The sequence below is a fragment of the Rosa rugosa genome, chromosome 3 (assembly GCF_958449725.1).
Source record: "Rosa rugosa chromosome 3, drRosRugo1.1, whole genome shotgun sequence".
NCBI lineage: Eukaryota > Viridiplantae > Streptophyta > Magnoliopsida > Rosales > Rosaceae > Rosa > Rosa rugosa.
In genome coordinates this window covers 51,851,703-51,877,053 of record NC_084822.1, presented here as the reverse complement: position 1 = coordinate 51,877,053, position 25,351 = coordinate 51,851,703, and the positions used below count along the sequence as shown (strand labels likewise).

The 25,351-nt window shown below is 39.0% G+C and overlaps 5 protein-coding genes across 8 annotated transcripts; 2 read left to right on the top strand and 3 right to left on the bottom strand.

Moving 5' to 3' along the window:
• The first annotated feature begins 585 nt into the window (after nucleotides 1-585).
• On the top strand, nucleotides 586-4,934 carry LOC133739583 (sugar transporter ERD6-like 6). Its single transcript, XM_062167368.1, has 18 exons — nucleotides 586-980; nucleotides 1,077-1,139; nucleotides 1,239-1,328; nucleotides 1,474-1,533; nucleotides 1,625-1,690; nucleotides 1,782-1,847; nucleotides 1,939-2,014; nucleotides 2,319-2,383; nucleotides 2,471-2,563; nucleotides 2,648-2,728; nucleotides 2,836-2,920; nucleotides 3,160-3,206; nucleotides 3,297-3,359; nucleotides 3,445-3,504; nucleotides 3,590-3,655; nucleotides 3,745-3,804; nucleotides 4,242-4,356; nucleotides 4,534-4,934. The coding sequence occupies exons 1-18, from the start codon at nucleotides 786-788 to the stop codon at nucleotides 4,644-4,646; spliced, it is 1,464 nt and encodes a 487-aa protein (XP_062023352.1). The 5' UTR covers nucleotides 586-785; the 3' UTR covers nucleotides 4,647-4,934.
• Nucleotides 4,935-5,810: 876 nt separating this feature from the next.
• LOC133735750 (3-ketoacyl-CoA synthase 4) lies at nucleotides 5,811-7,875 on the bottom strand. Its single transcript, XM_062163187.1, has one exon. It carries the CDS (start codon nucleotides 7,660-7,662, stop codon nucleotides 6,112-6,114), a length of 1,551 nt encoding a protein of 516 aa, XP_062019171.1. The 5' UTR covers nucleotides 7,663-7,875; the 3' UTR covers nucleotides 5,811-6,111.
• Nucleotides 7,876-8,902: 1,027 nt separating this feature from the next.
• On the bottom strand, nucleotides 8,903-12,212 carry LOC133735751 (uncharacterized). 4 transcript variants are annotated; one of them, XM_062163188.1, is made up of 10 exons: nucleotides 12,097-12,212; nucleotides 11,858-11,929; nucleotides 11,689-11,763; nucleotides 11,297-11,380; nucleotides 10,537-10,635; nucleotides 9,894-9,963; nucleotides 9,721-9,812; nucleotides 9,550-9,591; nucleotides 9,384-9,464; nucleotides 8,903-9,132 (listed from the first exon to the last, which is right to left on the bottom strand). In XM_062163188.1, exons 1-10 carry the CDS (start codon nucleotides 12,124-12,126, stop codon nucleotides 9,061-9,063), a joined length of 717 nt encoding a protein of 238 aa, XP_062019172.1. In that variant the 5' UTR covers nucleotides 12,127-12,212; the 3' UTR covers nucleotides 8,903-9,060. The 4 variants fall into 4 exon arrangements, with proteins under 4 accessions (XP_062019172.1, XP_062019173.1, XP_062019174.1 ...); XM_062163189.1 differs by having other exon boundaries at nucleotides 10,537-10,617; XM_062163190.1 differs by lacking the exon at nucleotides 10,537-10,635.
• A 1,070-nt stretch (nucleotides 12,213-13,282) lies between these two features.
• LOC133739980 (protein RADIALIS-like 3) lies at nucleotides 13,283-13,975 on the bottom strand. The gene is made up of 2 exons (XM_062167806.1): nucleotides 13,602-13,975; nucleotides 13,283-13,481 (listed from the first exon to the last, which is right to left on the bottom strand). Exons 1-2 carry the CDS (start codon nucleotides 13,883-13,885, stop codon nucleotides 13,457-13,459), a joined length of 309 nt encoding a protein of 102 aa, XP_062023790.1. The 5' UTR covers nucleotides 13,886-13,975; the 3' UTR covers nucleotides 13,283-13,456.
• A 5,838-nt stretch (nucleotides 13,976-19,813) lies between these two features.
• On the top strand, nucleotides 19,814-24,444 carry LOC133739479 (probable LRR receptor-like serine/threonine-protein kinase At2g16250). Its single transcript, XM_062167259.1, has 5 exons — nucleotides 19,814-20,247; nucleotides 20,407-22,443; nucleotides 23,055-23,183; nucleotides 23,328-23,350; nucleotides 23,466-24,444. Exons 2-5 carry the CDS (start codon nucleotides 20,474-20,476, stop codon nucleotides 24,065-24,067), a joined length of 2,724 nt encoding a protein of 907 aa, XP_062023243.1. The 5' UTR covers nucleotides 19,814-20,247; nucleotides 20,407-20,473; the 3' UTR covers nucleotides 24,068-24,444.
• The last annotated feature ends 907 nt before the right edge of the window (nucleotides 24,445-25,351 follow it).

Genomic DNA, 25,351 nt, shown 5'->3' with positions numbered 1-25,351 from the left:
TAACAATTTTGACAGTAGATAGTTAATAATAGTGTTCACCTATTCATTAACGTTAATAGTTAAAACAGCTCAAATGGTTAAATTATATATAGGTTTTTTTTTTTTTTTTTGAGAAATAGAATTACATTCATTGAAAATCATCAGTTATTAGTACATCGGATGACCACTGTGACTCATGTTCTATCCAAATTTAAAATACAGAAAATAAATGTCTTCTTAGCTAATACATGCGTTCCTAATTATTACAGTACAGATAGGCTTACTCAGTAGAGAAATTCTTCGGTAGGGACTTCCCCACCACGTGGATTTAGGGCAAGCCAATCAGACATCTAAATTTTTTTTTCTTATTTCAAAACTGCCCATATTTTTAAAAAATACAATACCCAAAAGACCCCTCTTTGATTGGTCAGCTGCACCACGCATCAAGGTGGCGGTGCAGCTACCCTCTCAGCACTCAGTAATCGGTTGGGGTTACCAAAACCGTGTACAATCCCAATCACACGGTCAGTCATGTTACGCCACGTGGACGAAGGGTGAAGACCGGTAACACAGTAAAAGCGTGAGAGTGCGAGTAACGGCAAGGCGTCTAGATGGGACTTACAGCCCAGCAGTGGTTCACCACACCGCGATAACCAACAATGATCAAACTATATTATTGGTCTGCATAGCTTCTGCTTCTTGTTGCGGTGCCTCGTGTTTTCTGTGTACCCGGGTGTGGTGTGGGTGTCTGGTTTTGGCTACCAATCTTTGGTTGCTGTGTGTGATCGCAGAGAAATTAAGCGAGAATGAGTTTCAGGGAGGACAGTGGTGAAGAAGGGAGGGATCTCAGGAAGCCCTTCCTGCATACTGGGAGCTGGTACCGTATGGGTTCCAGGCAATCCAGTATGATGGGTTCGTCTCAGGTCATGAGGGATAGCTCCATTTCTGTAGTGGCTTGTGTTCTGATTGTGGCCTTGGGTCCTATCCAATTCGGCTTCACTGTAAGTAACCGCCCCCCCCCAGCTGAGCTATTTGGTCGTTGGGAGTTTAAACAAATGAGAATTGTCGGTTTGATTTTTGCTTCTTGTTTGTTGCAGTCTGGGTATTCTTCTCCGACTCAAGCAGCAATCACCGCTGATCTTGGACTCTCAGTGTCAGAGGTTTGAATCTCGGTTCTTTTTTTTTTTTTTTTTAATGGAATTTTGTGATTTTGATTTCTTGTTTAGTTTTTAGCTTCTAATACTAGTCTTGTGGTTCAGTATTCTCTTTTTGGTTCTTTATCAAATGTGGGCGCCATGGTGGGGGCTATAGCCAGTGGTCAGATTTCTGAGTATATTGGGCGCAAAGGGGTAAGATTTTGGTCACGTACTTACTCTAACCATTCATTCCTCATTAAGCATCATCCTATCTTTGCCGTAATGTTCTTTACTTAATTCTGAGTTGGTTCTAGTGTTTGAGATTTTAACGGCCATTGTTATTCTGTGTTGGTTGCAGTCTTTAATGATCGCTGCCATTCCTAATGTCATCGGCTGGCTTGCCATATCATTTGCCAAAGTGAGTTCTATCCATGTTCATTGAAATGTAGACTAGTACAAAATGCAATCCAGGAAAGTCTTTCTAATATCGAGTTGAATTCTTTCCGTAGGATTCTTCATTTCTCTACATGGGAAGGTTGTTGGAAGGGTTTGGCGTGGGAATAATCTCGTACGTGGTAATGATCAGTTGTTCAATGCTGTGATTCTACAATGGAATTATTCAGAGAGTTACTGTGATGAGAACTAACTTGGTGATCATATTGTTAGGTGCCCGTATATATTGCAGAGATAGCGCCTCAAAATTTGAGAGGCTCTTTGGGTGCAGTCAATCAGGTTGCCCTTGCTTACTGGCTACTTTTACCTGAGTTTTCTTTCTACTTACTATATTACATTACTAACTTAAACTATAATCTTTGCTCTGCAGCTCTCGGTAACCATTGGGATAATGCTGGCTTATGTGCTTGGACTTTTTGTTCAATGGAGATATCTTGCAGTTTTGGGTAATCTTCTACAAAGTTCACTCTGCTGTTCACATCACTTGTTAGGAACTATTTTGGCATTATTATTTCCAGTCTGATTTTACTTGGTTGATGCTAGTCATGGATGTACAATTTGTCTAACCTTGATTGACTTGAAAGAATCATGAACTTGTTTGCATGCTAATGGTAATGAGAAATGTTAGTGCAGACTTCCATTATGTGATCATATTATTATTGAATGTCTATCCTATTGAACAGAGGATTTTTTTTTTTTTTTGATAGGCAGTTTTATATTGATGAAACTTTTCAACTTATTATTTTTCAGGAATATTGCCTTGTACGATATTGATACCTGGGCTGTTTTTCATTCCAGAATCACCTCGATGGCTGGTAAGTTCAGAAGGTAGATTTTCCTTGATCATTGTTAGATAGTTGGGTATAATATTTCTGTTTTCCCTTGGTTGTAATATCCAACAGGCAAAAATGGGTATGACAGACGATTTTGAAGCCTCTTTGCAAGTTCTACGGGGATTTGATACTGATATTTCCATTGAAGTGAATGAGATAAAGGTAAAACCCACTCTTCATTCTCGAAAACATTTAACTCTAGGAAGATTGCCTATAAAAATAATTTTCTTCGTATATATTGTGTAGAGGTCTGTGGCATCAACAACCAGAAGAACAACAATAAGGTTTGCAGAACTCAAACAAAGAAGATACTGGCTTCCTTTAATGGTATTAACTACAGTCCAAAACATTTGGTTCTCTGTGTAGCCATGTTGCAATCTCAAACTAGATGGATATGTCAAACCATAACCATTTCACTAATTGTTATCCTGCAGATTGGAATTGGATTACTTGTTCTTCAACAGCTTAGTGGAATTAACGGCGTTCTATTCTATTCCAGTACCATCTTTGAAACTGCTGGTAAGTACTAAGCAGTTTAGGATGTTAGGATGTTATACAGAACCATAGGAACACTCTCATCTTCTTTGTCACTGGTTTCCTTTGACCCCCAGGAAGTGTGTAGATGTACCTCCCTTTGTTGTGTATAGAGTACAATTGTATGCACACACTTTTGCATTTATTTATTCTAAAGGAAAGGTGACTCTGAATCAGCTTTGTTTCATATGAATTGTCGCTTATCAATTTTAATTTCTTTGTAGGGATTACATCAAGTAATGCAGCCACATGTGGCCTTGGTGCTGTTCAGGTACAGTGTGATAATAACTTGGAACTTGGCTTCTCCTTTTACCCCAATATTCTCAACCTTTAAATGTAACAACAATCTGTATGTATTTAGGTCATAGCAACTGGTGTTTCTACCTGGTTGATGGACAAAGCAGGCCGTCGACTTCTGCTTATTGTGAGTTTAAGTATTTTTGTCACTTTGGGTCATTATTTTATTAATCATTTAGAGAAGTGGAAATATTTTACACTTTCCATTGTAGATCTCCTCCGCTGGAATGACAGTTAGCCTCCTAGTTGTGGCTGTAGCATTTTATCTAAAGGTACTAAATCTCTCATGTTTGTAGAGAAATCTTGTGGTTATATGCTTGTTTTGCATATCTTCTAAGCAATTTCCACTGATCCCAGGATTATGCAGTGGTTGATTCAGGTTTTTATAGCGTGTTGAGCATCATTTCAGTGGTTGGAGTTGTGGTAAGTTTATATTTTAATTATCATAATTCAGAGAAGATTTCTGTTCTTTTTCTGCCTGTAAATTCCTTTGTCTTGCACTATTCTTTCAGGCCATGGTAATTGCCTTCTCTCTGGGTGTAGGAGCTATTCCATGGATCATAATGTCTGAGGTATGTCCATGATGTAGCTTTTTTTGATAAAATATATGCTCTCCTTGTGAGGCTTACAAGAGTTATGAATGTAACCATAAATGAGTACCTGCCAGTTTATTCTTCTACAATTTTAGCAACAAACCTCTTCCTTTTCATACTGTTAATAGATGTTTGCACTAGCACACTTGTCTTCCGATATATCAAGTTGCCTTCAAGGTCATGGAAGCAGATTAGTATCCTTGTATACCAAACCTTCTTCCTTGTTGTGGCCAGTACCAAATTCGTTTGCCATCTTTAGAGTTTTGAAGAGGGAGCAACACCCTAGTCTTGACTGTACTTCCATCTGAAAAAGCATCTAGTTTTAGACTTTATTATATTGAGCACAAAATTTTGATCATGTCACTTATTGGAGTTTTAAAGAACTCATACAATAAACTGTAAATTTTGCAATGCAGATTCTTCCGGTTAATATTAAAGGCCTTGCTGGAAGTATAGCGACACTTGCCAATTGGTTTATAGCCTGGGTGATCACCATGACCGCAAACTTGCTACTGGAATGGAACAGTGGAGGTTTGTATATCTCGTTCCTCTCTCTCTTTCTTACTCCTTCAGGCGCTATGTTGCCTATTCTTTTACTGTTGTCTATATTTATCCTTCGTTATTATTTAGATGTTTGACTCCTCCCTTCGTTATGATTTTAGCTTTTAGTGACTTGGGCTAATGGGGTGTGTCTTCAATTTTGAACAGGAACCTTCACCATTTACATGGTTGTGAGTGCTTTCACTGTAGTGTTCGTTACCATTTGGGTTCCCGAGACAAAAGGCAGAACTCTGGAAGAGATTCAGTGGTCCTTCAGATGAGGTTTCCTTTCCCCTTCTTTCGTATTCATTTGCCAGTGCCTTCTTCAGTTGGAAGAAACCAATTCTGCAATCCCATTTTGAGAAATTCCTACAGAAACTGTGTGACATCGAGCGTGCATATTTTTGTGGCATAAAAGCAGGCATCATCTTCAGCCAGCAATGCAATGCACTGAACTTCATGTTCTATTGCTACATTCATTGTTCTTCTCTATAGTTGGCTGTAATCCAACAATTGTTGTATACTTTATTAAATTTATTAAATCAATTTTTCGAGCTCCCAGTTTTCAATTGTCCTATATACTGTGTGTACGAACTCGTTCAGTTTCATTTCAACCCCACTGGTTCTGATTTGGCAGAGCAACTTGTTCCTTAAAATTTAGGTGATCAGAAGGTCGGAGCCATCATCCCCACCAATCGGTCTACTGTTGATCCATCTGTAAGTGACTAAAACAAAGCAAGCTGATTGTAAATGACTAGTAGACGTGAATTACTAGTCTACCTATACACATATGATACAGATAAAATAACTTCTTGTTTCCGAAAATTAGATTTACATTTTATCTATTTAAAAAGGGCATGGAAGATCATGGGGATCATGAAATGACATAATTAAGAGCGCTGGTCCCTAGTTTCATGAAGGAGACATGTCAATTGGCCGGGAGTTTAGGGTTTAGCCCTTTGTGCTGCTAACAAAAACCCCAAGTCCCTACCCAAAAACTAAAACCTTTCTTCTACGATAAACCGCCCTTCACGACCTTCATTCACCTTCAGCAGGCTGGAGTTGTATGGTACTATAGTACTGATCGAAGCTTTGGGAACTTTATGAATCTTCCATTTCTAGCACGACAGTATTTTCGATCTTTCTAATTTTACATGGTATAGAACTATAGATACTTGTTAGTTGAGAATAATCTGTAGATAGGGAACGTGAGTCCATGTCTCCTTCCTTGTCTAAATTTTGAAAAGGAAATAAAGATAAGAAACAAATATAACCCGACTTTCAGGTCTTTCAAGTATGTTGATCATGTGCTGCATTTGGCCACTTTTTAGATTAAAGACCAACACTCCATAGTTAGCAAATACATGTAACCAAACTCAGGACTAAAAGAGCCAAAGCAAATTACTTGTCAAAGCACAATTGACATCATCCACACGATGTTCATCTGAATGAATAGATTTTATTTCCATTTTATTTACTATAAACTTCTTATACAAAGCTAAACTCTCTATACCTAGACATAAAAAGTAGAGAGATACAAGACCATCCAAAATGGTAATTTCTGAAGGATTTATCTTGCTACGAATCACCAATGCAACAAATGCTGAACTCGAGCAGAGAAAAGCCACAATTTGACATCAGACTTGACATACAATAAAACAGAATAGAGTACAACATCAAAAACTGAGAGAAAGAAAAATGCAAGATAGTACCCTGAATGGAGAGTCTAACCAGAATGCTATTGAGCTACGAAACTAGTTTCACGGGGTACTTGTCAATGCTGTCCTCCCAAGGACCATTATGAGATGGCTTCACATTCCGCAGAGCCTCCCAGACTGCACTGTTGCATTTGAAACCACTACCAAAGGCAATCTGCCAGACACGGTTGCCCTTGCGCATCCTCCCTTTGGCCTCTGTATAGGCCAACTCATACCAAATGGAGCTGGACGAAGTATTGCCAAACCGGTGTAGAGTCATCCGAGAAGCCTCCACATGTATTGGCAACAACTGCAGGTTCTTCTCCAGCTCATCAATCACAGCCCTTCCGCCAGCATGTATGCAGAAATGATCAAATGCGAGCTTGAAATCGGGGATATACGGCTTGACATCCCCATTCAACAGCTTCTTAACCACAAGAGAAGAAAAGAAAAGCAGCTGCTCGCTTATCGGAAGCACAATAGGTCCCAAAGTAGTTATGTTAGTCTTGAGCGCCCCACCGGCAATGGCCATCAAATCTTTGGACAAAGAAACACCAGTCTTGCCCTTATCATCCTGCTCCTGATAAACACACCGAAACGCCTTGTCATCGGCACCGCGATGAGTCCTCACAACATGAACAAGCGTGTACTTGGCCCTCCTCCTATCCACAGACTTATTGGACAGCAAAACCGCCGAGCCCCCAACTCGAAACAAGCAATTGGGAATCAACATAGACTTCTTATTCCCAAAATACCAATTCTGAGTAATGTTCTCAGTACTGACCACAACAGCATAAGTATTCCTATGAATCTGCAACAAGTCCTTAGCAAGATCAACAGCTATAACCCCAGCACTGCAACCCATCCCTCCCAAATTGAAGCTCCTAATGTTCCCCCTCAGCTTATACTTATTCACAATCATCGCCGACAGCGACGGCGTCGGGTTAAACAGGCTGCAGTTGACAACAAGAATCCCAATATCCTTGGGCTTGACATTGGTACTTGCAAACAGATTATCCAGGGCGCCGTACATAACCTGCTCGGCCTCTTCCCTGGCCGCCGCCATGGACGGCCGGGGAGGGATGTGGTGCATCGCTTCGGGGACGTAGGTCTCTTCTCCGAGGCCGGAGCGCTCGAGAATCTTGCGCTGGAACTCGAGCGAGGAGTCGTCGAAGTCGTTGGTGAGGCGGGAGTGGTCCATGAAGCGCTGGTGGGGGGCCTTGAGGTGGTCGGGAGGGCGGTAGCAGGAGTAATCGACGAGGTAAATGGGCCTGGGCCGGGTCATGATGTATACGGTCAACCCGAAGACGAGGACGGCGGAGCAGATGATGACGCTGACGAGGTTGTACTGGAGGTGGAGCCACAGGTGGCGGAGGTCGTGGAGGTCCATTTGGGAGGCCTCGATTAAGGTGACGATGATTAAGGGGATGAAGCACAAGGTCAAGAGATTGGAGATGAGATAATGGTAGCCTAATTTCACGTACTTGAGATTCACGCTCTGGAGGAAATCCGGCAGCCTTCGGGCTTGGTGGATCCGAACCCCGACCTGACCTCCTCCGCCGCCCGCGGCGGCGACGTGGGCTGGGCCGCCTTGGTCCATGCTGGCCCGCTCTAGGCGCGCGCGAGAGAGAGAGAGAGAGAGAGTCTCTCTGACCAAGTAAAGTGTGGTATTTTATTCGTGGGTTGTGAATAATGGATTATATTTATATAATGGGAAATTCCGTAACGGTTACGGCGAATCTGGGAGGCCGGAGGAGTTGGACTTTTCCGATCTCGGAGAGGGTTTTGAGAAGGAAGGAGTGGTTGAATTTGACGGTTATAACAGTTGCGTGGGAAAGCTGCTGCTGCTGCCCACTGCTTCAGTACATGCCGAGGCTTGACTAACGATTTTTTTTTTTGTTTGACTTTCGATTGTTTTTGTCACCCGGTAAACGGCGATTTAAAACGGTGACATTGAAAGCATAATTGGATGACAATCTTATTCGTATTCGTCTAGAACAATCAGAGGCTAACTCACTCCTACTATTTCCTTGTTTCTTAGGCCGGCCTACAAATACAAATTCATCTATGAAAGTTAAAAGGTGTCTTAATTTGGGTTGATGTGTCTTATTGATCAGTTGCCTTCAGCATAATCTGCTGGCTGACCGAATTTTCAAGTAAATGAAGATACGATTTATGTAAGGAGAGTCAAATTCACTCTCTATTTTACAATCCACTCTCCATGTTTTCTTTTTTAGTATGTTAAATTTTGTCTTTTCGTAATTATAAAATTTTGTTTGTGTGAATTTCATTCTAAAAGATGAAAAAATGAATGTGAATTGCAATTTTCATTCTCCTTAAGTAAACATCTAAGAGATAAGTGGATAAATGATTTCCAGTCTTTATGTGGACCACAAGTATTATAGTGACGGGAGCCCAGCCTTGTGCAGTCAAAAATTAAATTTAGTCAATACAAAACAAATAAAGAGGCTCTCTATATGTACAATCTATCTATAACGCAAGGCTCATCAAATACAATAACACCACTCTCTTCGGTGATTTCTAGAAAAGAAGCGTCTACTGAAAAGAACACTTGGGACCATTGAGCTAGTTTTGTTGTTCTTTGGGCCTGCCAGCCCACATTCCACCAGTGGAAATCTGTAGTAGAAACTATTTGGTCTTAAAGATCACTTACGGAAACTGTACTGTGGCTCTAGGTCTGGTAAGTCAAACCCCCCCCCCGGCGCCGCCCCAACCAACATAACATTAGTTAGTTATCTCTATCTCCCTCACACACTCAATTAGGCAGAATATAGACCAAAACAACTCCGATCCTAAATTCCTAGGCTAGTCTCAACAAAGAAAAAAGACCAATAATACAATATGAAGTAGAGGGTAAACAATTAGTCTTAACAAGCTAAATTAGTTCACAACAGATGCGTATACAAGGAGAACACAAGAACGTGCCAATTAGATAGATACCAGGTAAAAGAAAGAAATCTCAAATCGCCTATTGCAGCTACAGAGCTTCTTTAAGAAGTCTCTCCGTTATATCTTTTGGAAGTCCCATCACACTATCAGTAGTCCCTACCTGCAAAAGGTATCACTAATTCAAATTTAACTATCAAGACATGGGATGCTAAGAGACACATGTATGTATGCACATATTAACATGATTGATTATAAGGACAGACTTCTGAATGAAAATACAACCACTTAACATCTTGAAATGGACAGAGAGTACCACACAATATGGGCCATTATGCTTTTCCAAATTTCAAATATGATGCCTCTACACCTACTATTTACGACCTTGAACATAGATCAGATTAGAAAACCAACCACTTCTTTGACAAAGGGAAGAATCAGAGGATGCTCTATTATCAGTCCCCCGGCAACTTTGAGCACCGTCCCTTCCTCAATCTGACATGGACGCAAGAGGTTCAATTGTTGTCTTGTCGCCAAAGAAAGAAGTGAAACAACCAAAATGCATAAAAATAACTCTTACCAGCTTCTCAATGGCTTCATCTGGTATTTCATGGAAATAGATCTGCGGGGAATCACCAAACAGGAATTATCCTCAAACACATGTCTGGCCATTGCCATAATGTTGCACAAAAGCTAATCAATTTCATGTTTTAGAAGCTACATGATTATAATAAAAAGAATAAAAGGGTACCTCCACTCGGTCCCATTCTCCTTTACTGAATCCTGTTTTAAGGTTTGTAACAAGCACAGATCCCACTGTTGCTGCATGTCCTCCAGAATAGTCTGCAAATCATTGTTAGTGAAATAATCAAAGTCAAAAAATAAAAAAGCAGGGACATGAACTGGAATTAACCGTTAAATAACCTTTCAAAAATTGCCGTGCTTCTTCCTTGCTGGATGGTTTTTCCCTGACAGCACCTTCATAGACTACCACCTCCAGATCATTTTACAATAAAAGTAAGTAATAATACATATAAGGTTCACTGCGTAGGGGACAATTCTACACTCCTACTTTCACAAACAAGTCAGATCACCAGGAGGCCATTTATGTTCAAGGACACATGACCACAAGGTCTGCAGAAGCAAAAGAAAATGGTATGCCAAGGCTCTTGTAATGTTTTGGAGCATCCAAAACATAAAATTGATTATAGATACTCCATAACAAAACATGATGAGGATAAGCAAACCATCTAGTTAAGACTAAAGTACACAATTCATTCGTAAAAAACTGAATCAAGTGGCATGAAAAGAGAGGGGCCAAAATGAAGTTTTGATTGTCATAATGTTATTGCATATGATAATCTTCCCAAGCATGTAATCTAGCACAACTTACATCATCACTATACTTAAACTAATACTTCTTACTTCACTCCATTTCAGCTTGTAAAAAGGATGTGGAAAACTATTGAAATATGCATTTTGGTCTGTTCTTCACAAGATTACACATGCAAAACTCATATGACAAGGGTATAGAAACTATAAATATGTTATAAGATGTGGTTTATACTTGATCAGAGGTAATTAATAGCGTTGGTTCAGCATCCTTTACGTAGTCATCAACTGGGAGCTTAGGCCGGATGGCTTCTGCCTGAGAAGTTTCCATCAGCTAAGATAGGTAAGTTTTCTTTTAACCAGAAACCAGCAATTTTATCAAGAAATGACAGTAACGTTAATAACAACATGCAGTAAGCACACAACTGCAACACAGAGAGCAGTAGCACACATACGGAAGCACAAACAAAACAGCTATAGTTACATGGAGGTCTGTATCCAAAGTCAAGTAACCAGGTCTACGTATAAAGTACATGTCTAATAACCATGCATTCAGTATTCAATAATCAATCACAAGAAGCACATATACATATCCATAATTACCAAATGCAGTCAGACTCTGTATATTCCTTTGATACATGCAGAAACAATATGGTCTAAAAGTTCAGTTTTTTTTTTTTTTTTCTTCTGACATTACTCAACAAGAATAACAAGCCTCTTTCTTTCTTTTCAAAATACATTAAATGAATTGACCAAAGTATCCCCAATAGTGCTGGATGCATTCAAATTGTGTTTACTAAATCAGAAGAAAGTACTTAGGTCTATCATGGTAGGAGCCAATGGAGTTTAGGATCCACGTGCTGGTGCCAAAACTATAAAACATTTTACTTCCGTGGTAAAAGAAGGACAATGTATCCTCCATAAATGGCTCTAGGTGATACCAGACTTTGATACAAAAAATAATAATAATAATAATAAAACAGAAAATGACATACTGTATCTGCCGCAATTACAATTGTTGGTTCAGCATCCTTCTCTTTACTATGGGTAGTTTGTATTTTCGATATGATTGCATCAGCCTGAGATGCAATTCACATTCAACTAGTATAAGAGCTTAGAACTAAAAGATCCCTCTAATCAAACATCAGGCAGTACAAGACAGAAAGCAAAAGAATTTAGCTAGTAGCTCAAATCTTATCATAACATAGCACGCCCCAACTAAGCACAGAGATATGTCCTTAGCTTTCAACCTTATCTAGCTACTAACATAATTTGTAAGCATGTGCCATTTTAAATTTTAACAAATTACCAAAGAATTATTACAGTATATCAACTAAAGATAGCAATATCCAACGATAACTAACGAGTATTAGAACGAACACCACACCTTTGCCTGAGCAAGAACCATAACCAACTCTTCCGGTTTCTCCTTTCGGATGCTTTTTTCGTCAATGTCTGCAGTCTAAGCAATAAAAACAGAGTTCAATTTCCAAAATCATCGAAAGCGACAACGTTTCAAGTAGCTCATAGCAAAAAAATTGAACTAGTAGTAGTACCATGAGTGTGAATTCATATCCCATTTCAGCCAAAATTTTCCGGCGAGCTATCGAAGATGAGCCCAAGATTATCTGCACACAACAACCACACACACATTATCAACTTCCAAAAAAATTGGAGCTGCAACCAAACAGCGCCCTAATGTCGAGCTTCGAAACCCTAGCTATGGTTCGAGCTTCGAATTGAGGAATGAGAAAGACGGAACTGAAATTTTGGAGAGAGAGAGAGAGTGAGGTACCTTGAACGAAGGAGAAGAATTGGTTTCCATGTTTACTCTCAGTCTCAGACGCCCCAACACTGGGAAAATGAGTGAGCAGAGTTATAGTCCTTCTTCGCTTTCTTTTAACGCCGTTTACTCCAAGTCAGTCGGCGTGTATTTTTTTTTTTCTTTTTTTCTTTTTCATTTTACTGCTCTAAACTCGTAATACATAAATAAAACATTTCTGTTTTGGTAAATATTAGAAGTTCAAATTCTCGGCGCTATTTAGCATGTCCGCCCATTTTGAAATTCTTAACTCCACCCTTGTGTGTCAAGTTCTGACATGGAAGTGTTTGATACTCGTGTTACGGTTGATTTCACGTTTTTATAATTTTACTGGTTAAAAAAAAAAAAAACAGTTTAATCAGCATTTTCACGGATATTTGATGCCCTTCTCACAACATTCATGTAGTTTCTAGTAATTAATCTCGTGTTCTATGGTTGACTTCGCGGGTTAATAGAAATGGTGTGATCAACTTGTTCACTCACAATATCCAATGTTTATCACAAGTCATTGAAATAAAAACAAAATGTGTACGAGATCGATCACTTACAATAATTTTTTGAATTTTTTTAATCTCAAACAGTATGATTAACCTCTCACTCACAGTATTTAATTATGTTGTTTCTAGCTAGTAACATTCCATGAAAATATCAGTGATTCATTGAAACAAACGAACAAAACGTGTACATGACCAATCATTTTCCGCAAAGTTTAAAATTTTCTTAATCGAATAGTTTGATCAACCTCTCATTGATAATGTTAATTTATGTTGTTTCTAGTAACATTCAATGAAAATATCGGTAATTCAATTATTACTGCATTTAAGGTCATACTTTGAATATATATTTCTTCTCTTTGGCTTCATTTGTACAGACCTAAAAGATAAATAGAATATTTTCTTATTTAGGTACGATGATCACTGTGTATAATGATTATTTTCAAACTTGAAGAATTAATTCATGTCGTTTCTTTCCGACATTTGAAAAGTGAGCACCATGGACGGTTCTGAAGGAAAGCAGCAATATTCTGTGTAAATTTAAATTAAGACCATAGCACGTTATTATGGTTTGTGCTGTTTAGCAATGATCGAGGAGGTTTCAATAGCTAGCTATAGCCAGTACACATTTCTCCTCTCCCCAAACTAAGAAACAAAACTAAATATGAAGATAATGATAAGGATTTGATATATTAGGTGAAAAACAACGACATGGGCATCTTTTTTTCTCAGTACATTTTGATTCAACTCTTGCTGTCCTAAATGTTGAAATGTAGGATTCTTTATTGATTATTCCCACTCGTCACGGATGATCTGTCTCTTTATCAGCTCTTCGATTTTCACTGTAATTTCAGACTCTTGAACCTGCAAGAAGAAAAACTAGTGATGATCAGCTCTGTTCGGAAATTAAAGCAGCAAAATTATCGATTAATTATTAGTGTGTACGTGTACATATAGATAGATATATATATATATACCACGTACCTCTGGTCTTCAATGTCCATGGAATTAGTGTAGGCTGATCTGTTGCTCCCAGCTGATCCAGATTTTGATGATCTGGTGTAATTTGGCAATGGCACTTCGCCGGACTCAATCCGGTTGACATCTTCAACAAGCCTTTCATAGTGTCTCTTGACTTCCTCCGCTGTCTTACCACCCACAGCTCTCGCCAGATTGTGCCACCTATCCGGGGCATCCTTATCATACACTGCTAGAGCATTCTCGAACATTTTGTTTTGCCTTGATGTCCACGATCCCGATGAGGCCATTGAAATGAGGGAAGATATATATGCTAATAGTATGATATGATTGATGAGGGTAATGATAGAGCTCAGGTAGCTAGCTTTGAGCAAAGAGAGTGGCAATGGTGCTGTTTATATAGAGGTGTGGAGGGGAAGAGAATGAGGGATGTGGGGTCGTAGCTAGCTGTTGCTTTCCTTATAAAACAATGGGGCATTCTGTTTAATTTCTTATAACCTACGTGGTTTTGTTTCTCCTTTTTACTTTCCAGGTAATTAAACTCATGGATTTGCTCAATATTAGGCTTATAAGCTGCAAGAAAGATGAAATTCATGCCGACTTTGTCCCTTTGTCCAAGATAAAGTCATGCATATTTCATTCATTTCTATGCTCAGCTCATCATTTTGTTCCTTGCACTACTTCCGTCTCTGCATCCAAAACCTTATTCATTCACCGTCCGTTACCACACTCATTCTAGTTCTGGAATTTCTTGAGATTACCAAAACCAGCTTTGCATTAACCGTACGTTAGCCGCGGAATGGGCTAATTTTATGAGGGCACCGCTATCATAGCTAGCTAATCCAGTGTTATGTTCACATCTATAAAGATCCATGGTGGTTGTTGGAGGACACCTAATTAGTCTCCAATGAAAGACGATAAGCATGATTTACGTGAAACATACTAAGCTTATGAAAAGTTCCTTATCACCACGATTTTTGCAATCTACTTCCATTGTCAATTTTTGTGATAGGTAGAACTTCATGATCAAGGATAGAGATAGTTAGTATGTAGTTGGCTGCAGCAAGAAGAGCACTTCAATTTCGAAAATCAAGCTTAAATAGCTTTCGGAGTGATAGCTAGCTAGCTAGCTAGCATGCACTGCAATTAATTAGTGAGGTCATACATTAATTACTTGAAACTGAAGTTCTCGAAGAGGGTACTTTTTGTATTAGCGCTTGCACATGGTAATTAGCCACAGCAACTTGAATCAAAATAATCAAGTGGCTAGCTTATAATTAAGCTAGCTAGTATTTATATTTTAACTACAAAAACCAAAGTAGCTAGCTAGCTGTAGACTACTGTAATTGGTAAGCAAACAGCAGACTAATAAGAAGGCCGGGATAGATCCTCGAGGTCTTATCAGGAAAAGAGTACGTGAGTACTGCATTAGTTAGATTCGGACGGACGGATGATCACTTCACCCTTCTGTTTTTTTCTCATTACATTTCAAGAGCGAGTACTGGCTTGGCTTCTACTAAATTGCGTGCTCGATCTCTCACTGCGGTTGAGTTGCTAAAAAAATCTTGCTCTTTTTAATTTCGCTAGAGTCCGACTACCACTCTACAGCTAAGGATGCATTGGCTATATATCATAAAGGGATAAATATCTGACAGCAAGGAAGAAGATTATAATTCCTAAACAAGGCCAAGCATCTCATTCAGATTTATGTACCATTTAGTAGTATAGCTAGCTAGTTAGCTAATGTGAACAAACTGAATTTGGCATTCTGTTTGAAACCGAAAAAAACAAGCCTAACATGAAATCTCTTATCTTTTATTCTTCAGAACTTGTTCTGTGTAACTATTTTTAGAGCAAAAGCATGTACGGCTAGCTGTATGTATGTGACTGCTGAATTAGAATACCAGATGACTAGCTTTAGTCTCTGTAGTAGTAGCGTGCGGCATTCTGAAAGCGAATGTTTTTCTCTCTATAATTCAAACTCATGCATTTTGTAAATGTTGATGGACACAAATTACTCCACTAGTTTAGAATCTTTACATTTTTTTACTGCAATTAACTAGGGTAGGAACACTATGCCACCAATCAATTTTTGTCCTAGTCATTGGCTTTGGATATGCAAGAGCTATACATTTGTGGGTTGTGGTTGACCTATTTGAATTTATAACTTATGCAACTTTTTGGAGTACTGATCCCTTGAGAGGTACATAATTTTTCTTGGAATCCTTATCATCATCGATCCACATCTGCAATTTCAAGCAGAATTTATCTCTATGGAAAATGCCTTTCCAATTCATTCTCAAAAGCTGTGAGAGCTCCATTTTTCCTTTCTTAATTTGTGGCCTTAAATTAAATGCAAGTTGGTTTCCATGATCATCATAAGGTAGATAGATGCCTTTGCAATATTTCATGGATTCTTTGATTTGAAGACTGAGAAGACTGGATACTTCAATAGGTTCCCTCATGATATATCAGGCCATAGCTGATGGCAATGGGGAATCCATCCCTTTATAATTTGTGAATGGCTGAGAAAAAGTCCCTGATCTACACACCTATCGACATATATCTGTACACAGAGTTCATTATAATAATATATATATTTTCAATACTATTTTCTAACATAATATCAGAGCATTACTTGATTTGAGCTGAAGAACATACCACACCATTGCAAGTTCTAGGCACATAGTAACAAGAGATAGAATTTAACAGTTCAAGACAATACTTACCTCATTTTGCAAAACAACTCGATATACATTGTTGGCCTATTCCGAACAATTTTAAGCCTTTGACTCGAATGTTGGTTGTCCAACACTCACCCAAGCTATGCCAGTACATAGTGCTACTTTACTATCTGTCTTTTAAGGGGAACATAAATATTCATTTATGTTCTGCATTGTTGAATATCAGCTCCTACTATTTTGGTATAGGAGATATCTGTTACGTACATCAGTTGGTGCTCATTAATTATTCCAGGATATATAAAGTTTGATAGCTTTTGATAAATCCTCACAAGTTGGAAGGGGACTAAAAGACTCCTAGCCAATGTTTGATGAGGCAAAAGTGTCTGAGTTGTAGAACTCAATCTTTGTTTAAGGCCCAGGGAACCATGAATCCTCACAGCTTTACTTATCAGAAGAGGAAGTCCATTATGGGGGGACCTGATCACCAGTAGTAGATTCACCTAGCTTTAATTAGCTTGCATCAAAAAATTTGGAGACATTTTGATGTGAAGTTGGTCATATATACTTATAAGTGTCAAAAAAGAGAACCCACTTGGTTAATATCTAGCTCTCTAGTTTGCTGAAATGATCAGAAAACATAAGCAGGTGATGTATAATACTGATATGATCCGTATCTTATTGCCATGAGCTATAAGCAGAGAGGCATATACTAGTCTCCAGCTTACTTATACAAAAGATACAACTTTTCTCCAAATTTGAAGTGTTGTGTCAGGCTGTTAGCAACTTACCACATCTCCAATAAACCCTAATAGGCGGGGGGTTTTCGGGTGTAGCAGTCTTCTTCCCTTATAAAAAGAGTATGAGCCTTGCAAGAAGACTGTTAATGAGAGGCTGATATTGCCCAATATTTTATCCAAAAAACTTACCACCACTATTACATAAAAATTGGATTCTTCCAACTTTCAAGGGATAAAATTGGTTTTCAGACTTTCACTAGTTGAGAAATAAGATCATAGCCATACAATCATAAATCATTTCACACACATATCTCTTCTCTAGTTTAGTTTCTTTCCCTCTTTAGCTGCCAAATTGGGCCCAAGTGAACATGCCCAACTTGAAACATTGGACTCTTAGGCCCATATGAAATTGCAAAATTGGTTTTTCTTTCTGTTTTGGCCACTTTTGGGTGTGAAGGGCAATATGATATTTTGATATCTTATTGGCCCAAATAAAACCAGCCCTTTTGGGTTGTTGGGTAATTTGGATCATGAAGTACCATTTTCTTTCTGGTGTGAATCATCATGGAGCATCATTCTCATAACCACAAATTCTATGTGTGTATCTGCCTCAATCTTCTAACATCTTACTGGAAAAAAATAAATAAATAAATAAATACACATGGTTTCTGAACAATTTGACCATTTCATACTTAACATTTTGTCTTATAATTAGTGGAAAGTTGGAAGCACTATTTTTTTTTTCTTTATCGATGAAAATGAAACCTGAAACTTCTCTTCTGTTCGATGCGCTCAATCGATGACTCCGTAAAACTTTGCTTTTGTTGTAAAGTCGCAATCGCAGCTTGATTGATTGAAGAAAGAAAATGTGAGCTTTTTTTTCTTTATTTTCCAATTGGATCATGTAATTGCATGGATTAGGGAGACTTCAAAGTTGCCATGCTAAGGCTCGGCTGATGCGGACACTTGTCGGGTCCATGTAGGATTACGTGACGCGTTGGGAATTGACACGTCAGTCACAATTATTTTCCCCTAAAAGTCATTGTCCGAAATGACTCTTCTAGGCTCCTTCTCTCAAAAAAAAAAAAAAAAAAAAAAGGGGGCCTTTTTCTAGGCTTTTTAACCCTCCCATCCTTTCATTATTGGACTCCTTTTCAATTCCTGTTTTGGAATTATGTTGACTAGAAAACAAAGGTCGGGTGCCCGTCAATTTTAATTGGGTGCTTCCTCTCTTTTTCTACTACTTCTAGGAATCTAGGCCTACCATAAATTTGGTTTCTACCTGTTTTTTTTTTTTTTTTTTTTTAAATATAGTTGGACTATATGTATAGTTTATGGTAAACATCCATTAAGAGCAACTCTAACAGCTTTCCCATATTTTGATTTTTCTCTATTTTAGAAAAAAATGAACCTCTTTTGCTCCAACAGATTCTCTATAACCATCCCTATTTTAAAGAAAAGGAGGAAAGAGAAAACCAAATTCCCTATATTTACAGCAATCTCTAAAATTTTAAGAAAGAATATGGAGATTTTAGATATTGCTGTAAAATAGGGAATCTGTTGGAGTTGGAGAAGAAAAAGATGCTAAATCTTTTACTTTTGCTTCCCTATTATACAGAAATTATAGGGAAACTGTTGGAGTTGCTCTAAGGGTGGGTCAATTTGATGAATTTAAATGAACTCGTTGAATGAAGAAAATTCATTACCTAGTACTCATGTAGAAACTAAAAGTGTAATACACAAGGAAAAATAAGTCTTTTATGCGCCGGCAGTGTAAGGTCAATTTAATGAATTTAAATGAACACATTGAATAAAGAAAATTCATTACCTAGTAGTCATGTAGAAATCAAAAGTGTAATACACAAAGAAGGAAAATTCTTCTATATATCGGCGATGTAAGTGAACCAGCAAATTCAACAGATCTCAGCCGTTGATATTTATAGACAATTTTTTTTAATAATCAAAATATGTACTTGATGTTATCAAACTCTTCATTCTTACTAGTGCAAGTGCACATCGGTGTACAAAACCACTAAAATTCTCCACCTAAAAAAGAAGAAAATTAAAACACGGTCATCACAATATGCAATAATTATTTGTAGACTTGTTTAAGGGAATGAAAATGATATATCTAACCCTTGTTTTTGTGGATTGCAAGGAAGTCATGTATCAACAATCTTTTTATGTCTGAGATTTCCTACTTTATTGTAAACAATTTTATACTCGGATGATCATTAATTGTTCATAATCAAACAAATAAGTTGATTTAGTTAATTAAAAATTAATGTGGAAGACTGTTCCAATCATGAGACAGCTTAGAGACTACTTAGAAGTCGGTTTATAATATGAAAATAGTAAGTCGAAAGTCTCAAATGTAAAATAATTATACCTTATATATTGCAAATATATCATGTCACAAATGCATTAACAAAGTTTGATTCGTCTTTTCCTGGTTTACTCGGTGAAATATAATTTCTGCTCTCATTTTTTTTCTTTGTAACAATGATCATTTAAATTATTTTAGGTTTTATTTCTGTAAGTCTAATAATTTATTTGTAACTTATTTAATAAAAAAATCAAGGAATATCTTTATACATTTAAAAGTGTTAAATCATTCAAATAGTTTCCGCATGGAATTATCAACTTGAATATTCAATAATTAAGGACTAGAATCATTTAGATTTGGATTGATGACAGGTCTGATTCAACTCTATTACCAAGTGGCAACAAAAAAGAAAAATCAAACCTCAAGCAGCCTTTGAATTGTCTGATACGAACTAGCTAGAAAGTGATTTGTTTACATTATCAATCCCACACACACAGCACCACTTAGTCCCAAAACAGTAATTGTCAACTCAACCTCACAGACCAAGAACAAGAAGAAGAAGACCAATTTTATAATCTCCACCACCATCACACCTCCCAAGCCATTAACTAATAACTATGCCACTGCAAACCAGAGCTACCACAGTCATGGCTTCATTAATGGCTTCTCCGGTGAGTGTCTGAAAGTGACCCAGTTTGGGGCTTTTGGCGGTTGGGCACAGTCTTCACTGCCTCTCTGTCATTTAAAGCTTTTTCATTTTCAATTCCTCTGTTTCATTAAAACCCCTTCTCCACCTTTACCAAAGAACATTTAAAGCCCTTGTGTCCTTGCCACCCTCTTTTGGAAAACCCATCAAAGCGCTTTTACCCTTGAGGACTAGAATGCAGAAGAATCAAGGTTCTTTGGTAAGTACCCCATTTTTAAATTTCTCAGTACTCTCTGCATGCCTTTTGGGTATTTCTTGTACTGCTTGAATTGTCTTTCTTGTTCGTAAAGGCTTCAACTTTATGTGTTTTTACATTCTGGGTGTTTCTTATTTCTTGCTTAAATTTATTTTTTGGTAGAGAAAAACCAATCCCTGAGTTGAACTAGAAGAATAAGAAGAAAGAGAAGAAGGAACCTCCTTTGACTATGATGAAGATGTACAGTACGTTATCACATACTAAAACCCAAGTTGGCGTCTTTACAATAGCACTAGCTTTGTTCTCCATTAACTGCGTTTTAGCCCAGAAAGGTTCTTTAAGCTCCGCCGTAGAACGGTCGGCGTTACTGAACCTCCGGTCGTCTTTAGGAATCAGAAGCCGATACTGGCCCAGAAAGGCAGACCCTTGTTCTCTCTGGACCGGAGTTGAATGCCGGACCGGCCGAGTCATTGGAATCACAGTCTCCGGTTTGAGACGAACCACCGTCGGGCGGCGCAACCCCCAGTTCGCCGTGGATTCTTTAGCCAATTTTACATTCTTGGCTACTTTTAATGCTTCTGGGTTTTCGCTTCCGGGGTCTATACCGGACTGGTTTGGCCAGAGACTTGGTTCACTCCAAGTGCTTGATCTAAGGTCTGCTTCTGTCATTGGTGCTATACCTGAGTCACTTAGTAATTTGACAAAGCTTAAGTCTTTGCATTTATCTGGTAATGATATTACTGGTATTGTGCCTTCTGCATTGGGGAACTTGGTTGGCTTGGAGGTTCTTGATGTTTCGAGGAATTCGTTTACTGGGTCCATACCTTCTGCTTTTGCCTCTCTTGGAAATCTTACAATGCTTGACCTTTCTTCAAATTTCCTATCCGGGCCAATTCCACCGGGTTTAGGCACCCTTTCGAGACTTAAGTTCCTGAACCTGTCTGATAATAGTCTCACTGATTCCATACCGGTTCAGCTTGGCAAGCTTTCCCAGTTGCTCGGACTTGACTTTAGCAAGAACTCTTTGTCTGGGACATTGCCTGTGGAGTTGAGAGGGTTGAGGAGAGTGACGAAAATAGAGATTGAACATAATGATCTGGAAGGTTCACTGCCAGAGGGTTTGATTTCGAGTCTTGCTGAGCTGGAAGTTCTAGTTCTGAGTAGGAATAGACTTGAGGGTGCTCTTCCTAGTGCATTGTGGTCACTTCCCAGTTTGCAGTTTGTTGATTTATCCAGCAACAATTTTACAGGACCTCTGCCGAGCGTCAGTACAAATGGTAGTTTTAGCAGAGCTGTGTTCAACCTCTCTGATAATCTCCTGTATGGAAATCTGACTTATCCTCTTGTGAAATTTGGCTCCATTGACTTGTCTGGGAACTTTTTTCAAGGCAAGGTATTGACAGATAATCAAAGCAATGCTACTCTTACTACAAATTGCCTCCAGTTGGTACCAAAACAGAGGAGTTTACAGGAATGTAGACAGTTTTATGAAGAAAGGAGTTTAGCTTTTGATGATTCTGGGGTACCTGGACCAGCCCAGCCACCGTTTCTAGAACGTGACTCGAAGAGCAAAAATCGATTAATATATATACTGGTTGGAATATTTGGTGGACTAGGCTTCATTCTGATTTTGGTAGTGGTTCTGGCAGTGCTCCTGAAAAAGGGTAATAAAGCCACAAGTCAACGAGGAAGTGCAAATGTAGGGCCTGTTCCAGATGGAGACGGCCTTTCACTCCCTAAAGATCCCATGTATGCAACTGGCCTAGGAGATCCATTTACATATGGGCAGATTCGCCAGATTGCTGGTGATTTTGGTGAAGAAAGTCTTATCAAACATGGACACTCTGGGGACATATTTCACGGTTCCTTGGTAAGTGGAACCCCTGTAGTTATCAAAAGGGTAGATCTGCATTCCTTCACGAAAGAATCATATATGATAGAAATGGATTTATTTAGCAAACTTTCACACACAAGATTGATCCCCCTTCTGGGGCATTGCTTGGAGCATGAGAGTGAGAAGCTTCTGGTTTACAAATATATGCCAAATGGAGACTTGGCTAGTTCCTTGCATAGAGTTGCAAATTCAGCCGATGGCAAATTACAGTCTTTGGATTGGATTACAAGACTAAAAATTGCAATTGGAGCTGCTGAAGTCCTAGCTTACTTACATCATGAGTGCAGCCCACCTCTTGTTCACAGGTATTACTGAACTTGCTTTCAGCTATTATTATGCTCTCTTCATTTCAACTAAGTTGCTGTTGCTGATTTCATCTTAATCTGACATTTTTAGCCATTATTCATACTTCATAGTGAATTGGAATCCTCATAATTTAGGCCCTTACTAATTAGAATACAGTTCTTTGAAGTCGGTGAAAACATTCTAGATCAATGGGATTTGGTGTCCTTAACAAGCTGTGTAGTCATTTGATGAAGCAGAGGTGGCTGGACTAAGTAAAGATTTTGTGATGGTTTATTGTACAAGATAGAGCCGAAACTAGTTGAATATGCAATGTCTTGTGGTTGATGTTAGGGCATGTTATACCCCTTGGCACCCATCATCTGAGACTCCAGTTCGCAGAAATCGCTGTAGTTCTTACTTTATGTTTATTTTAGATGTCTTGTGGCTGATGTTAGGCCATGTTTGGTACCTTGGTACCCATAATCTGAGACTTCAGTTCGCAGACTCACTGTAGTTCTTACTTCATGCTTTTAAAGGGTTTTTACTTCATGTTTAATTTAGCTGTATTTGCAATTTCAACTTTGCTTATTAAAATGAGCAACTGATTAAAAGTTTATTTTGGTGGTTGAAGAGATGTTCAAGCAAGCAGTATACTTCTGGATGACAAATTTGAGGTACGACTTGGAAGCTTGAGTGAGGTCCGTGCGCAAGAAGGGGATGCTAACCAAAATGTAATCACAAGATTGTTGCGGAAACAGCAGTAAGTGTTTAACTTCTGTACTTAGAACCCTGCCTATTTGCAACGTTGGCATTCTTCATCAAATTATAGTTCTGGGGATACTTTTATCTGTTATGTTACTCTAAAATCTATTAGTATAATGACAGTTTTCTTTGTGTTATGCAGAAGCTCTGAACAAAGCCCTTCTGGTACGTCCTTTTTTTTTTTTTTTTTTTTAAGTTTCATTACTAGCTGTTTCCCAGATTCTTCTCTTACAATTCTAGTCTGGAAAAGAAAACTTATTTCTTTTGTTTCAATGAACAGCCCCGACGTCATCGGTGACTTGTGCTTACGATGTGTACTGTTTCGGTAAGGTTTTGCTTGAGCTTGTGACAGGCAAGCTCGGTATCAGCAAATCAGATGATGCCTCTACAAGAGAGTGGCTGGATCACACAGTGCGTTACATCAGCATATTTGAGATGGAACTGGTGAGTAAGATTGTTGACCCATCTCTTATAGTAGATGAGGATCTATTGGAAGAGGTGTGGGCCATGGCAATCGTGGCCAGGTCCTGCCTTAACCCCAAGCCTTCCAAGCGTCCGCCCATGAAATACATCCTTAAGGCATTGGAAAACCCTCTAAAGGTGGTGAGGGAAGAGAGTTCAAGCTCTGCAAGGCTGCGGACAACTTCATCTAGAAGATCATGGAGCACTGCTTTCTTTGGTAGCTGGCGGCACAGCTCATCAGAGAATGCCACTGTTCCTGGCCATACAAACAGAGAAAGTATCAGTGGCTTAAAACAGTCAGGGCGAGCAGGTTCTCACGGCAGTGGTGGAAATGAGTTCTCTTCACGTAAAAGGTTGTCCAATGAAATTTTCCCTGAGCCAATCGAAATACAAGATGTTGAGAGGCCAGAAGAACAGTAGCTGAAAGAGTGCTTATGATATGTTATCTTGAAGGGCGGTGTTGGTGTTCATGTGACTAGCTGCTGAACAGCATCACTGCCACTAGTTTCGTTGCATTGTATCTTGGAGTTGAATTAAGCTTGACGAGGATAACCACGTAAGCTGACCCTTTGCTGAAGTTATGAGGTTGGGTCTGATGTTGCTAGGATACATGAAAATGTATAATCATGTCGATGAGTGGATCTCTAAAGTTGATCCAAATTCTTAGTGGTTATGAAAGCTTCTTATTGTCGAAAAGGAGCTGCATAGTCTCTGTAATTGTCAAATTGATGCTTTATGAAAGATCCCCACAAGTAGAGCATATTTTGGAGCACAATTTTGATATAGATTTCTCGAGACATTGCCATGTTTTTTTTTTTTTTTTGAAGGGGACATTGCCATGTTTCTTTTTTTTTTGAAATAGGGCCAGTACGGCTGCCCTAAGCCTTGATCATTAATGAAACCTCAGAATACATGGGGGGGACATGATACCTAAACCCCAAATCACAATAAGCATAAAGAGAACAGCTCGAGATCATAACGAGAGTCTCTACAGAAAATATGTATTCTAACAAGCATCAATTAGCGAAGAGTGCATCATTGGCTACTCTATTCGCTTTACAAAGGTGGTGACATACCGGAAAGATTTTGCTCACGCGGAGCCAAAATGTACTATTACTATCAGCTTTCCCACTATGTTGCCACCGAAAAATAATTTCGGTGACACTAAGTTTCATCCTGCCACTAGGAGGTTGCGACCATTTAGGAACTCGCAGCCTAACTAGGGCAGACCAGGCACACAAAAGGTGCAGTCCGGGACAGAGCCCACGTCGCCCTACCACAACTCGATAGGGACTTATTGCCGGCATAAAGCCACGTCTAATTAAAAGAAAAACATTAAATAAATAACCAGAAAATAGGTCTAGAGCCCAGCAGGCCCATGCCCAGACCCAAACCATAGCAACAAAACAACCCAAACCAATAACAAACGAAAAAAACAAACACCAACACTTGGAAATAAAACAAACAGAAATTAAAAACCAGCAAAACCGGCCCATCCACCATCTCTCCCAAAGGCCCAAAGCAGAAGCCCACCAAGCAAGCAACGAATGCCATCCGCCGGCACCAGCCCACCCCCAAGGAGCACCACTCCGCCGCGCAGCAACCCTGCACCGCCGTATCACCACGACACTGTGCAGGCCCTTCTTCAACCAGATTGGTGCCCGAAACCAGATCCAGAACGGAGCAGAGCCCACGCCGGTCTCA

Excerpts from the sequence above, each read along its gene's own strand:
- LOC133739583 (XM_062167368.1), top strand. The coding sequence starts at position 786 with ATGAGTTTCAGGGAGGACAGTGGTGAAGAAGGGAGGGATCTCAGGAAG. Across the intron at positions 1,329-1,473 it reads AGTATATTGGGCGCAAAGGG|TCTTTAATGATCGCTGCCAT; the intron begins GTAAGATTTTGG and ends TGTTGGTTGCAG. Across the intron at positions 2,564-2,647 it reads TTGAAGTGAATGAGATAAAG|AGGTCTGTGGCATCAACAAC; the intron begins GTAAAACCCACT and ends TATATTGTGTAG.
- LOC133735750 (XM_062163187.1), bottom strand. The coding sequence starts at position 7,662 with ATGGACCAAGGCGGCCCAGCCCACGTCGCCGCCGCGGGCGGCGGAGGA.
- LOC133735751 (XM_062163188.1), bottom strand. The coding sequence starts at position 12,126 with ATGGAAACCAATTCTTCTCCTTCGTTCAAG. Across the intron at positions 9,813-9,893 it reads AGCACGGCAATTTTTGAAAG|ACTATTCTGGAGGACATGCA; the intron begins GTTATTTAACGG and ends AATGATTTGCAG. Across the intron at positions 9,133-9,383 it reads TTCCCTTTGTCAAAGAAGTG|GTAGGGACTACTGATAGTGT; the intron begins GTTGGTTTTCTA and ends TACCTTTTGCAG.
- LOC133739980 (XM_062167806.1), bottom strand. The coding sequence starts at position 13,885 with ATGGCCTCATCGGGATCGTGGACATCAAGGCAAAACAAAATGTTCGAG. Across the intron at positions 13,482-13,601 it reads ATGGACATTGAAGACCAGAG|GTTCAAGAGTCTGAAATTAC; the intron begins GTACGTGGTATA and ends TTCTTCTTGCAG.
- LOC133739479 (XM_062167259.1), top strand. The coding sequence starts at position 20,474 with ATGATGAAGATGTACAGTACGTTATCACATACTAAAACCCAAGTTGGC. Across the intron at positions 23,184-23,327 it reads AGATTGTTGCGGAAACAGCA|AAGCTCTGAACAAAGCCCTT; the intron begins GTAAGTGTTTAA and ends TGTGTTATGCAG. Across the intron at positions 23,351-23,465 it reads CTCTGAACAAAGCCCTTCTG|CCCCGACGTCATCGGTGACT; the intron begins GTACGTCCTTTT and ends TTCAATGAACAG.